Genomic DNA, 12,489 nt, shown 5'->3' with positions numbered 1-12,489 from the left:
TTTATTAGTGGGGCGCCTAGGTGGCTCAGTCGGTTAAGCGTCCGACTTCAGCTCAGGTCACAATCTCGCGGTCCACGAGTTCGAGCCCGGCGTCGGGCTCTGGGCTGATGGCTCAGAGCCTGGAGCCTCCTTCCGATTCTGTGTTTCCCTCTCTCTCTGCCCCTCCCCCGTTCATGCTGTGTCTCTCTCTGTCTCAAAAATAAATAAACGTTAAAAAAAAATTTATTAGAGATTTTTCATCAAAAATAAGTATTTTATGATTGGGGTATGAGAATATTTTAGAGGAAGTTGTTCTGGAGAGTGTTCTTTCAGAGCCCCTCAGAAGAGGAGGGCTTTTGCACCCAAAACTGGAAGAACTGCTCTAGTGCCTAGACTGGAAACATCGAGCCTGACCAGGATTGAGGTGAGAGCCCAAGAGGGGATTTTTTTCTGGACCAGCAGGAAAACATTCTGCTAATAGAGAAAAATGGTTTTGTTATTTTAAGGACAGGCCTTTAGAAAGGGCTTGTTCTTGTGTTTGTAGAACAGCACTTCAAATTTTCATAGCAATTTGTGAGAGTAGTTGTTTGTTTATTTAAAAAAAAAAATTTTTTAATTTTTAAGAGAGAGAGAAAGTAGGGGAGGGGCAGAGAGAGAGAGAACCCCAAGCAGGCTCCACACCAACAGTGCTGAGCTTGATGCTGGACTCAACACCCACGAAACTGTGAGATCATGACCTGAGCTGAAACCAAGAGGTGGATGCTTAACTGACTGAGCCACCCAGGTGCCCCTGTTTAAATTTTTTTTAAGTAGCTCCATGCCCAACATGGGGCTTGAACTCATGACCCTCAGATCAAGAGTCTCATGCTCTACCCACTAAGCCAGCCAGGTGCCTCTGTGAGAGTAGTTTTATGTCTGTTGAATCTAAGAAAATTTTTATTTAATTTTAACATTTATTTATTTTTATTCTAAGAAAATTTTTAAAGGGCTTTATTTTGTATGTCTTTTTTTTTTTTTCATTTCAGTTTTTTTAGTACTTCATTTAAAAAATTTTTATTAAGGGTCGTCGCCTGGGCGGCTCAGTCGGTTAAGCGTCCAACTCCTGGTTTCCGCTCGGGTCATGATCTCACGGTGTGTGGGTTTGAGCCCTGCATCAGCCTCCACACTGGCAGTGCAGAGGCTGCTTGGGATTCTCTATTTCCGTCTCTCTTTCCCCCTCCCCTACTCTGGCTCTCTCTCTCTCTCAAAATAAATAAATATTTAAAAAGCATAATTAGTATTTACAAAAAAAAGTACCTGTAAGGGCCATGTTTTAACTCATCTTTAATCATACCCTGTCACAACATAAAGTAAAAATGTAATTATTCTTAGAGGGATGCTAATGTTGAAGGATGAAATAGTTGATGATCTCTTTACAAATATTTTCTTTATGTCCTCTCCAGGAATGACTAAAAAGACTTATGTGGAATCTGTACTTGAGGGTATTAAACAGTCCAAACAAGAAAACATAGACATTGATGTTAGGTAAGCAGCATTGTACCTTAGTGGTCACTGTTTTAAAAACTAGAATGTGAAAATGTTGTTATTTTGATCATGAGTGTAACAGAATTTTATATATCAAACGGTAACTGATTTTACCTTAGAAAAAAAGAGTCAAGAACTCTATTGCTCAAAGTTGAGAATGCAACTCTAATTTATTCATGTGGCAGTAAAATTCTGAGTACTGTTGCTCTAGAGAAGTATGGCTTCCTATTGTCTCCACTAAAATCAGAATTCTTATTGTGGCCAATAAGGTCCCATGTGATCCGGTTGCCTCTCTTCAACAGCCTTATCTGGACCACTGGTTATTACATGCTGGTTTGCTGTCTGTTCCTCAGATAGACCAAGACTATCCCACCTCAACACCTTTGTACTAGAACACACTTCTGCCATATCCTTGCATGGCTGGCTTTTCATTATTCACTTCTCCATTTGTTTGTCACTTGCTCAGAGGGGCCTTCCTTGACCACATTATCTAAAGTGCCCCCCAAATCCTCTAGTAACCCCATTTATTTCCTTTCTGGCATTCTTCTTAACAGGACCAGAAATTATCTTGTTTTATTTGTATATGTGCTGCTGAAGCAAGCACTGTCTTGTTTTATTTGTACATATATACCCACTAGAGTGTAAATTCATGACGGTAGGAATCTTTTCTTTTGATTCTCCACTACCCCTCCAGTACTTAGAACAGAGGTGACATAATCAGGGCTCCATAAATCCTTGAAGGAAGAAAGCTACCTGTATAGTTTCTGGCTACAAAATCTCTCCAAATTAACCTTAACTAGACTAACACCATCCCCTCCCCTCCAAAAAAAGCAGGTAAAAGACAAGAGAATTCAGAAAAGAAGACTTACAAATGGCCAATAAATGTATAGGGAACTGTTTAATCTCACTAATCAGACAGTTTTAAAAAGAAATATTACAATGCCATTTCAGTAGGCCCTCCCCAAAAAGGGTAATAACCAATTGTGAACTTACACACTGCTAGTGAGCATATGTAATAAATAAAACTTCTTTAAAGAGCAATATGTATTCAGATGTATAAAAATCTTTCCCTCTGACCCAGTATCCCACATCTAGAGATGTTTTCCTAAGGAAATAAATTGATTTATATGTAAGATTCTTTATTATAGTGTTATTTATAACAAAAAGTGGAAAAATTCCTTAAACATTCAGCAATCAGAAGACAGTTATATTTTGTTATGTTCATATGATTTATGTTGTTTTCTAACATTATTTAATGGCAGGAGAAATCGTTAAGTTAAAAAAAAAAGACTGCATTTTATATATAGTTGACCCAAATTTTGTAAATAAATAAATGCTGGGGGAATTTATTTTTGTATGTGTGTAAAAAATTGATAAATCAATAAATGCTGGAGGAAAATTATGCCATATTAACAGGGGTTCTTTGGGTGTTAGATGCAAGCTAACATACGAAGAATGCATTTGTATCAGCTGTTGAATATGTGTTAGAATTAGAATATTACTATTTTTGTAACACTTAATGAAATAATGGATCTAAGCTTCCTGATGAAGGAACATGCCACCATCTATGAAATACTCTTGCCAAAAAATTGAATCTGATCAATCCTGTAGACTAGATTTAATTTTCAATTTATAGGAAATATAAGAGACGGGAGAACAGGTTAGCAACACAGGAATTCATTCAGCAAAATACATATTGTGGGAAGCTTTATAGGACAAAGCACCTGGTTTCTTCAACAAATAAATTCAAAAAAAGAGGTGGTGTGTGGGGTATGGAGAAGGGGTAAGGTGGGGCATGAAGGGATTGCCTCTAGATTAAAAGAGTCTTGGGATACATTGACCAACATAATACTTGGACTTTTGTTGAATTCTGAATCAAAAAAACTAAAAAATACATGAACAACAACAACAACAAAAACATGAGACATTTAGAAATATGAATACTAACTAGGTGTTTGGTGCTATTTAGGAATTTATGTCTCTTGCCTTCTGGCAAAGTAAGCTGTCCTGTCAGTCAGGCTATACCTTTCCTAGTAACTAACTTTCACATGTAGCCTGCTATACCTCCCTGGCTATACTCAGAGTTGTCTTTTTTATCTGCACCATATTTGTTTTCAACTGTTTTTCTTATATTAAAGGTATTTGATAGCAATCGACAGAAGAGGTGGCCCTTCAGTGGCCAAGGAGACTGTTAAACTTGCTGAAGAGTTCTGTCTCTCTACTGAGGATACAGTTCTTGGCCTTGACCTCAGTGGAGACCCTACTGTAAGCTACTTTTCCTAAATGCATTTTATTTCTGGAAGGTAGAATCAGTTTGTGGGGTAAGGATTAGCTTGGAGCATCCTGCATTTTCCAGAGGTCCAGCAGACTCTCAGTGTGGATGAAGACCTATTCTGCCCTGGATGACCATCATGTCTGTAGCAACTGTTCTCAACGAGGACTCTGGGAAAGAATTAGGCCTCTAAAACAGAAAAAAGAAAATGATTAGCATGGCAATATGATTATTTTCTCCATTCTTCTAAAGATGCTACCCAGTATTTTTCTATATGCATAGGAGAGAAGTTAATTTATTACATACAATGCATGTTTAATGCTTAATTAATACTTCATTATGACTAGGGCTTAATTATCTCATAGAACCCCCAGTTGAGAGAGGCTGGCCTACAGCTTCTTGAATGTCAGATTCAAGAACAATGTCTAACCTGTGGCACTATTGACATTCTGGGCCAAATGATTCTTGTCTTGGGAGGATGTCTGTGTATTGCAGGGTGTTTAGTAGCATCCCTGGTCTCTCTATCCACTAGATACCAGAAGCACCTTCCTAGTTGTGACAACCAGAAATGTTTCTAGATATTTCCAAATGTCCCCTGTGGTGGCAGAATTGCCTCTAACTAAAAACCATTGAACTTAGGGAGTCCCAGGAAACTGGTTCTTATGGCTTTGTCTAAACCTGGATTATTCTGCTCTTGTTTCATTCATCTATTTGGTAGAAGCTTTCTTTGCTCTAATCATCCAGGTTCCTGAATCAGGTGAGTTCTCCTCCTTAGTGCTAGATATCTAGCTTTCCTTTCAGAAATAAAATTTGGTGACGTCCCTACCTAGCTTGGCTGACTGACCTCAGGTTCACGAGACTTAACATTCTTGAGGGCAGGGATTGTGTCTTTGCCAGCTTTGTATTCCCTAAGGTGTCTAGCACATTATAGGTGCTTTATGAATTGAATTTTCAAATGAATCAATCTGCCATTTTTTCTTGCCATTATTTTTATTCCTTTGTTTACTGAGACAGAGTACCCAATTCTTTAGCTTGCCTAAAATGTTAATGAATCTTTGTTTTAACTTTTATCTTCAAGGTAGGACAAGCAAAAGACTTCTTGGAACCTCTTTTAGAAGCTAAAAAAGCAGGTCTGAAGTTGGCATTGCATCTTTCAGAGGTAAATAATAGTGTAAAATTAGGCTGAGAAGGTAGATTACAATGAAAATAATAATCATTTGTAAATGGCTAAAAGTAAACCTGCCTTGGAAAAACATTTTTTTAGAGGAGGAACATAGAAATGTTTTAAAATGTAAATTATAATGGTAAAGGCATGACTTTCTTTAGTCCCTCATGTTACTGTTTTTATGTCTTTGTGGTTCCTGGGGGTGGCTGTTGACTTGCACTACAGCTGTGTTATTAAAGCAGCTTAATGACATCTTACTAGAGAAAATGCATAAATTTTCATCATCAGGCTTGTCATTGGCCAGACACTGAGAAAAGCACCAGTTCATCTCACTTGTCTTTGTAGGATAAGGGACCTGAATGTATGACATACACTAGTAAGAAAGGAAGTAACTCATCATTATTTTATAAGGCTTATCAGAAGATCAGGTGCCCTTCATTGGGCCTCATCTCCTTGGCAACATGAGCACAATGACAGACAATGTACAGATAATGGTGGGAGAATAGTCACTTTCGTAAGCACATCCCTGTGAGGCAAAGAAGGGTGTCTACTACACTTTCCCCCATTTTACAGATGGATTTACTTTGTACCTCAGCACTTCTACCAATTTTTCTTCCTTCCTTCCTTCCTTCCTTCCTTCCTTCCTTCCTTCCTTTCCTCCCTTCCTTTCCTCCCTTCCTTTCCTCCCTTTTCTTTCTTTCTTTCTTTCTTCATACAAAAGCTGTACATAATTATTGTATACAACTTGATGAGTTTGGGGTTTATTGTCTTGAGTGCAGGAAATAATACTTAAGCTACTTATCTCACAGGTTTATTGTATTAGGTTCAGTAATATATAAAGGTTGAATAGCATCGTGATTTGAGGCAAAAATTAGAGCTTCTTGTCAATACTGATGTTTTTCATTTCTATAAGCAAAGAGTCAGTAATCTAGTGGCAGAACTTAAAATCTAGGATCTGTGTTTCCACAGTCTGATCAAAAACCTCTCTCACTCATAGGTTAGCCTCTAGCTGACCTAACTGATGTCTGATTTTTAGCTACAGGTCAATATAATGGAACAGCCAGGATGTTTTACTGTGACTGGTTATCTCTGGTTTTGGGCAACTGCATCAGAACCTTCTCATTACCTTAGTCTCTGTTGCTTTTCTTGTTTGATCCATTGGATATAAAACATTTCATTTCAAAAAAAATTTTTTTAATAAAAAAATAAAACATTTCAACATGTTATGGTCATTTGTATTTTAGGCTATCCAGCAGATAAAGAGCACAGCTAGACCTTTTCATGGTAGTTGGGGAATGTCTAGCTTTGTCAAAATAAAACATGCACATCTGAGCCCTAAAGTCAGAGCTCCATGACCTTAGACCAAAAAAAAAAGACAAAAAAAAAAAAAAAAAAACCCAAAAAACCAGCTTTATGTTTTAACTGCAAAAGTTAGGTGTATCTGAAGAAAATCCAAGTATAGAGAAGTGTAATGTAGAAGGAAAAAAATTAAAAATGGAAGGTCCACTTTCCCATTTCAGTTCTGCTCCCACATTGATCCTATTACTTTCTCTGAACTTTAATTTCTTCATGTTAATATTTTGTAAGATTCTTGTGAGGTTTAAAGGAGAATTTATGTGAAAAGGCGCAGAGCAGGTCTGTGTTTGTTGTTATTACCTTTGCTGTTAACTATATTATTGTCATTGAAGTGAATCTAGAAGAATATTGGGAAATGAAAGATAAAGGCAAAGAAGAGAGCTGGGAAGGTGTAAGTAGTTCAGCTTTCCAGAGTGTCAGCATTATCTTCTTTGAGAGACAGAGTAGCTGGCTGTAGAAAAAAAAGTACTTTGGAGAACCACTGGAAAGGTTATTCATTCTCTCTCTCTCTCTCTCTTTTTGAGATTCCAAACCAAAAAAAAGAAACACAATTACTTCTGGATCTACTTCCCGACAGAATTGGGCATGGGACATTTCTCAACTCCTCTGAGGGAGGATCGCTGGAACTGGTAGATTTTGTGAGGCAACACCAGATACCACTGGGTAAGGCTTAGGGCTTTAGGTCCTCCAGACAACACTCTGTGCCTTTGTCCCCAGCCACCAGGTTGCATGCAACCCAAATGTAGAGGAGTACTGCTCTAAATATGTAAGTGTCATTTAGAAATAAAAAGTTGCATGGTGCATGTGCTTCCTGAGCCTCATTTAAATAACAGAAAGTTTTACTACCTTCCATTAGAATATAAGCTCTATGAAAGCAGGGCCTTTGTCTTGTTCACTGCTACATTCCCTAGTTCCGGAAACTCAGTATTATATTGAAGGAATAAGGGTCATCTAGTATTTTTAAACGACTTTAACCAAATTAATATGTGTTATGAAAGTATGTGACATTTATTTAAAAATTAAGAATTAAAGGGGCGCCTGGGTGGCTCAGTCGGTTATGCGTCCGACTTCGCCTCAGGTCATGATCTCATGGTCTGTGAGTTCGAGCCCCGCATCGGGCTCTGTGCTGACAGCTCAGAGCCTGAAGCCTGCTTCAGATTCTGTGTCTCCCTCTCTCTCTGACCCTCCCCTGTTCATGCTCTGTCTCTCTGTGTCTCAAAAATAAATAAACATTAAAAAAAAATAAAAAATAAAAGTTAAGAATTATGGATGATTCCAAGTCCAATTTTTATATGAGTGTTGACTATTACATACTTGTTTGTCTATATCTGTATCCCTGGAGTTGCTTTTATTTAACAACAAGTATTTATGAAGTGCCTACTCTTTTCTAGTCACTGTTCAAATTGCTGGGAAGAGAGCAGTAAACAATACAGGCAAGATTTCTTTCTCAAGGAACTTATATTCTAGCATAGGTAAGAGAGGCAGTAAACAGTTACACAAGAAAATGTCAGTGTTAAGTTCTTTGAAGAAAGTTAAACAGTTTGGTATAATAGTAATGAGATAACCACTTTCAATTGGATGGTCAGGAAAGGCCTTTTCTCTAGAGGGAAAAAAAGCAGTTGGCTGAAAACTATTTTACTAACTTACCAACTTGCTAAATTTGCAAATTGATCAATTGGCAAAAACATGTGGGTGTGTGTTTTGTAATTACTGATAGAGTTTTCAGCAATTAATAAGTTTTTTTTTTTTACTAAGGATGTTAAAAAAATTTTTTTAATCTTTATTTATTTTGAGAGAGCAAGAGAGAGACAGAGCGTGAGCAGGGGAGGGGCAGAGAGAGGAGACACAGAATCTGGAACAGGCTCTAGGCTTCGAGCTGTCAGCACAGAGACCAGAGCAGGGCTTGAACCCATGAACCGGAAGATCCTGACCTGAGCTGAACTCGGACCCTTAATCAACTGAGCCACCTAGGCGCCCCATAAGGACATTTTTAAACACCCATAAAAGTAGAGAAAATGGAAACCACTTGCTTAGTGATCTTAGTGTGGTGGCCCAGCTCTGCACCCAGCAGAGTGAGGGAGCAAGTGGCTATCCCTTGGACTGAGTGGGAGGCTGCCTTACCCTACTCAGCAGTCACCATCAGTCAAGTCAATGAAGTATTTCTGCTCTGGCTGGGCTAGCTGGGTACAGTGTATCAAGGCAGGAATTTGCTAATAATAGAAGTCATTCTTTTTTTTTTTTTTTTTTAATGTTTATTTATTTTAGAGAGAGAGCACAAGCGGGGGTGCAGAGAGATAGGGAGACACAGAATCCGAAGCAGCCTCCAGGCTCTGAGCTGATAGCACAGAACCCGATTTGGGACTTGAACTCACAAACTGTGAGATCATGACCTGAGCCAAAGTCGGCGCTCAACCAACAGAGCCACCCAGGCACCTCTAGGTGTCATTCTTAAGATGGACTTACTTGCAGCCGACAGTGAATAGACAGTTGTCTGAATAAAGAAGCTTAGAGATTTTCTTGAAGTTCATTTCTGCTCTTGGCTTTTTTAATGCTATAGCCCTCAAGCAGTGCTACCATTTTGTCTTAGCCTCTACTGTAAGATGAGGAAGAAGTACAACAACCCTTCAAAAATTCCTTCATCAGGGGCACCTGAGTGGCTCAGTCAGTTGTGTCCAAGATTTCGGGTCACGTCATGAGCTCACAGTTTGTGAGTTTGAGCCCCACACCTGGCTCTGCGCTGACAGCATAGAGCCTTCTTGGGATTCTCTCTCTTAGTCCCTCTCTCTCTACCTGTCCCCTGGTTGCACTCTCTCTCTCTCTCAAAATAAATAAATAAACTTAAAAAAAAAAAAGAAGAACAGTTCCTTCATCCTACTTCCCTGCTTTCTCCAAGGTGACTGACTGCCTTTTACTTTCCTCTTTCTACTCCATTTCCACATGGCTGTGGAGGGGTAGGAGTTCCCTGCCTGGTACAGTTGCTGCCGTAAGTTGCAGCATATATTTCCACACAACTACACTATTTGAACTACGAATTTTCACACATAAGGTCAATTTTGTAAACTCATGAACTACTGAAAATTAGCATACTTTGGAAAGATTTCTCATGTGTCTGCTTGATGAACACTGATGAGTGAGTCTACTAATCTGCTTTTAATAAGAGACTTTTTCCTCCTTTCATCTAGAACTCTGTTTGACCTCAAACATCAAAAGTCAGACGGTTCCGTCTTACGATCAGCATCATTTTGGATTCTGGTACAGCATTGCCCATCCTTCTGTGATCTGTGTAAGGTTATTTTTTTTGAAGTACTTTGCTCCATTTTAGTTCCAGAGGTGCATTAGGTCAGACATTCACCCCTAGCTGAATGCCTTGCATGCCTGAGGGTAGCACCCAAGTAGAAGAGTAAGAGGGGATCAGGGCAGGAGGGGCTGCAGAGGGCCAAGGGAACTCAGGTTTGGCTCTATGGGAAAGGGTCCTGGATAGTACCCAAGGGAACATAAAAAAAATACTGATGCCCAATACCATCCCTTGAGATTCTGTTTTATTTGATCTGGGGTGAGTCCTGTACACAGATACATTTTAAAAGCTTCCTAGGTGATTTTTAATATGCAGCCATGGTTGAGAGCCACTACTCTGGTGTTTTTAGTTTTTGTTTTAAAAAGGACAAATAAGCCTATTTCGTTATAGATATGCATGAACGCATTTATAGGCCTATTTAGGCTCTTAAAAGAAGCATGGTAAATATTAGGAAAATAGAGTGTAAACAAAAGTTTTTTAAAAAATTATTTTCTTTTTCATTTTAAAACTTCTTGGTTTTGTTTTGTTTTGTTTTTTGGCAGACCGATGATAAGGGTGTTTTTGCAACACACCTTTCTCAAGAGTACCAGCTGGCTGCTGAAACATTTAATTTGACCCAGTCTCAAGTGTGGGATCTGTCTTACGAATCCATCAACTACATCTTTGCTTCTGACAGCACCAGGTCTGAACTGAGGAGGAAGTGGAATCATCTGAAACCCAGAGTGTTAAGCTGCAGTGAGATAAACTACTTTTGACTATGTGCTGCAACCAGGATCTTCCTGCCATGTCCCACTTAGTAAACCGTCCACCGCTCCCTTTGAAGCACAGCAGCCAGCTACCATAGGTTCCATCACCAGCACCATATTTGTGGTTGGTGCTCAGTAAACATGTCTTAAACTGACTGCAGACTCTGAGGTCTTACAGAGCTTACTTACCTCTAAGCTGCTTACTGGAAGGGACTTGAAAGTGGCTGCTAACTAAACTTCCCATTCCACCAGTTCCTTTCCATTAGTGATCATAAAACTTAAGGAAAATCAAAGAAATTTCTCATCAGGAAGAATTTTGGAGTTACTAATCTAAATAAGATGAGGAGAGGGGAAAACAGATTGCCACCAAAACCTTTAAGCCTTGTAGCTTGTGGCAACAGCTCTCTGTATTTTGTTGTGCTTGTTTTAATCAGACTCCCTTCATTTAAGTATTCCCTGAAACCCCAGGCTATACTACATACCATGGATTTTTGTGAATATCCAGTAGTCAGGGTTAATCTACTTTGAATGACCCTAGTGACAGATAAAGCTAGCTTCTGAGATCTGACTTTGCCCTTCTCATGATTAATTCCCATGGAATCAAGGTAGTGGTTCTTTAAAATGTTCCTACCTTACCCTTCTCTTATTTTGACCATAATGGAGCTATGCCAGCCAGATATTTCTTGAACTCTAAGGTACTTTGGGCTTCAATCCAGCCTTTAATCTGACTTCCAGTTGTTCCAGAGTTTTGTTTCTGAAAGAGCCCCACAGTGGGTGTAGGAGAAATTTAAGGTCCTAACTAAAATATTTCCATATAACATCTGTTATTATTTAAGCACTGTGATATCAGAGAATATATGTGAAAACTTTGAGATACGCATCTCCCTGGATACTTATTTGAGTATATAGGAGTAGATTTCATTTTAGATTTTGAATTGAATAATGGAAGAATTGAGTGTTCATATCTCATCTTCCCTTTCCTTTTAAAAAAAAATTTGGGGGGCACCTGGGTGGCTCAGTCAGTTAAGCGTCTGACTTTGGCTCAGGTCATGGTCTTGTGGTCTGTGAGTTTGAGCCCCGCGTCGGGCTCTGTGCTGACAGCTCGGAGCCTGGAGCCTGCTTGAGATTCTGTCTCCCTCTCTCTGCCCCCACCCCCCGCTCATGCTCTGTCTCTATCTCTCTGTCAAAAATAAATAAACATTTTTTAAAAATTAAAAAAAAATTTTTATGTTTATTTTTGAGAGAGAGGGAGAGCATGAGAGTGAGAGGGGCAGAATGAGAGAGAGATAGTGAAAGAGAGAATCTGAAGTGGGCTCTGTGCTGTCAGCATAGAGCCCAGGGGCTCGAACTCACAAACCATGAGATCATGACCTGAGCCAAAGCCACACATCCAGCCCACTGAGACACCCAGGTGCACACCCCCCCCCCCGCCCTTTTTTTTTAAAGAGTTTATTTTTAAGCAATCTCTACACCCAATATGGGGCTCAAACTCACGACCCCGACATCAAGAGTCACATGCTCTACTGACTGAGCCAGCCAAGTGCCCCTCTCTTATTGTCCCTTTCCTAATTGGTTCTCTACAGAGTTGATAAGACTCAGCCTCCCTACTCTGATTATAGTAAAAGAGAAATGGCAACACAGAGAAAACCTATGTTATTAAGTTCTGTGGCACTGGCCATAGCAAGCAATCAAAGGAAGAATGACAGGTGCCTGGCTGGCTCAGTCATTAGAGCATACAAATCTTGATCTTGGGGTCATGAGTTTGAGCCCCACGTTGGGGGTAGAGATTACTTTTTAAAAAAATTATAGCATGGGAAAAATGAAGAAAAAGAAAACAACTGAGGAGGATAGGACTATCTAGCTCCTGCTAATACATTCTTGCTTCCTTTGTACACATGCTGCTCCGTCTCCACAAAGGTTTTCTTATAAGTATTAAAAGGGCAGGTAGGCTGGGTGGCTCAGTAGGTTAAGCGTCCGACTTCAGCTCAGGTCATGATCTCACGGTTCATGAGTTTGGGCCCCACGTCGGGTTCTGTGGTGACAGCTCAGAGCCTGGAGCCTGCTTCAGATTCTGTGTCCCCCTCTCTCACTGCTCCTCCCCCACTCATGCTCTGTCTCTTGCTCTCTCAAAAATAAACATAAAAAAATAAAA

General features: G+C 39.5%; 1 protein-coding gene across 2 annotated transcripts in view; it reads left to right on the top strand.

The window, feature by feature from the left end:
- Positions 1–12,489, top strand: part of MAPDA (N6-Methyl-AMP deaminase) — a 26,035-nt gene extending 13,546 nt beyond the window's left edge. For both annotated transcript variants that reach the window (XM_060618786.3, XM_060618785.3), the window contains exons 6-11: positions 1,422–1,503; positions 3,642–3,768; positions 4,854–4,934; positions 6,821–6,959; positions 9,479–9,579; positions 10,134–12,489. In XM_060618786.3, the coding sequence (XP_060474769.1) occupies positions 1,422–1,503; positions 3,642–3,768; positions 4,854–4,934; positions 6,821–6,959; positions 9,479–9,579; positions 10,134–10,346 (743 nt within the window). In that variant the 3' untranslated portion in view covers positions 10,347–12,489. The remainder of the gene's footprint in view (positions 1–1,421; positions 1,504–3,641; positions 3,769–4,853; positions 4,935–6,820; positions 6,960–9,478; positions 9,580–10,133) is intronic.

Source organism: Panthera onca, chromosome B3, assembly GCF_046562875.1.
Source record: "Panthera onca isolate mPanOnc1 chromosome B3, mPanOnc1 haplotype 2, whole genome shotgun sequence".
Lineage (NCBI taxonomy): Eukaryota > Metazoa > Chordata > Mammalia > Carnivora > Felidae > Panthera > Panthera onca.
The sequence above is the reverse complement of the archived record's forward strand: the minus strand, read 5'-3'. Positions and strand labels throughout refer to the sequence as shown.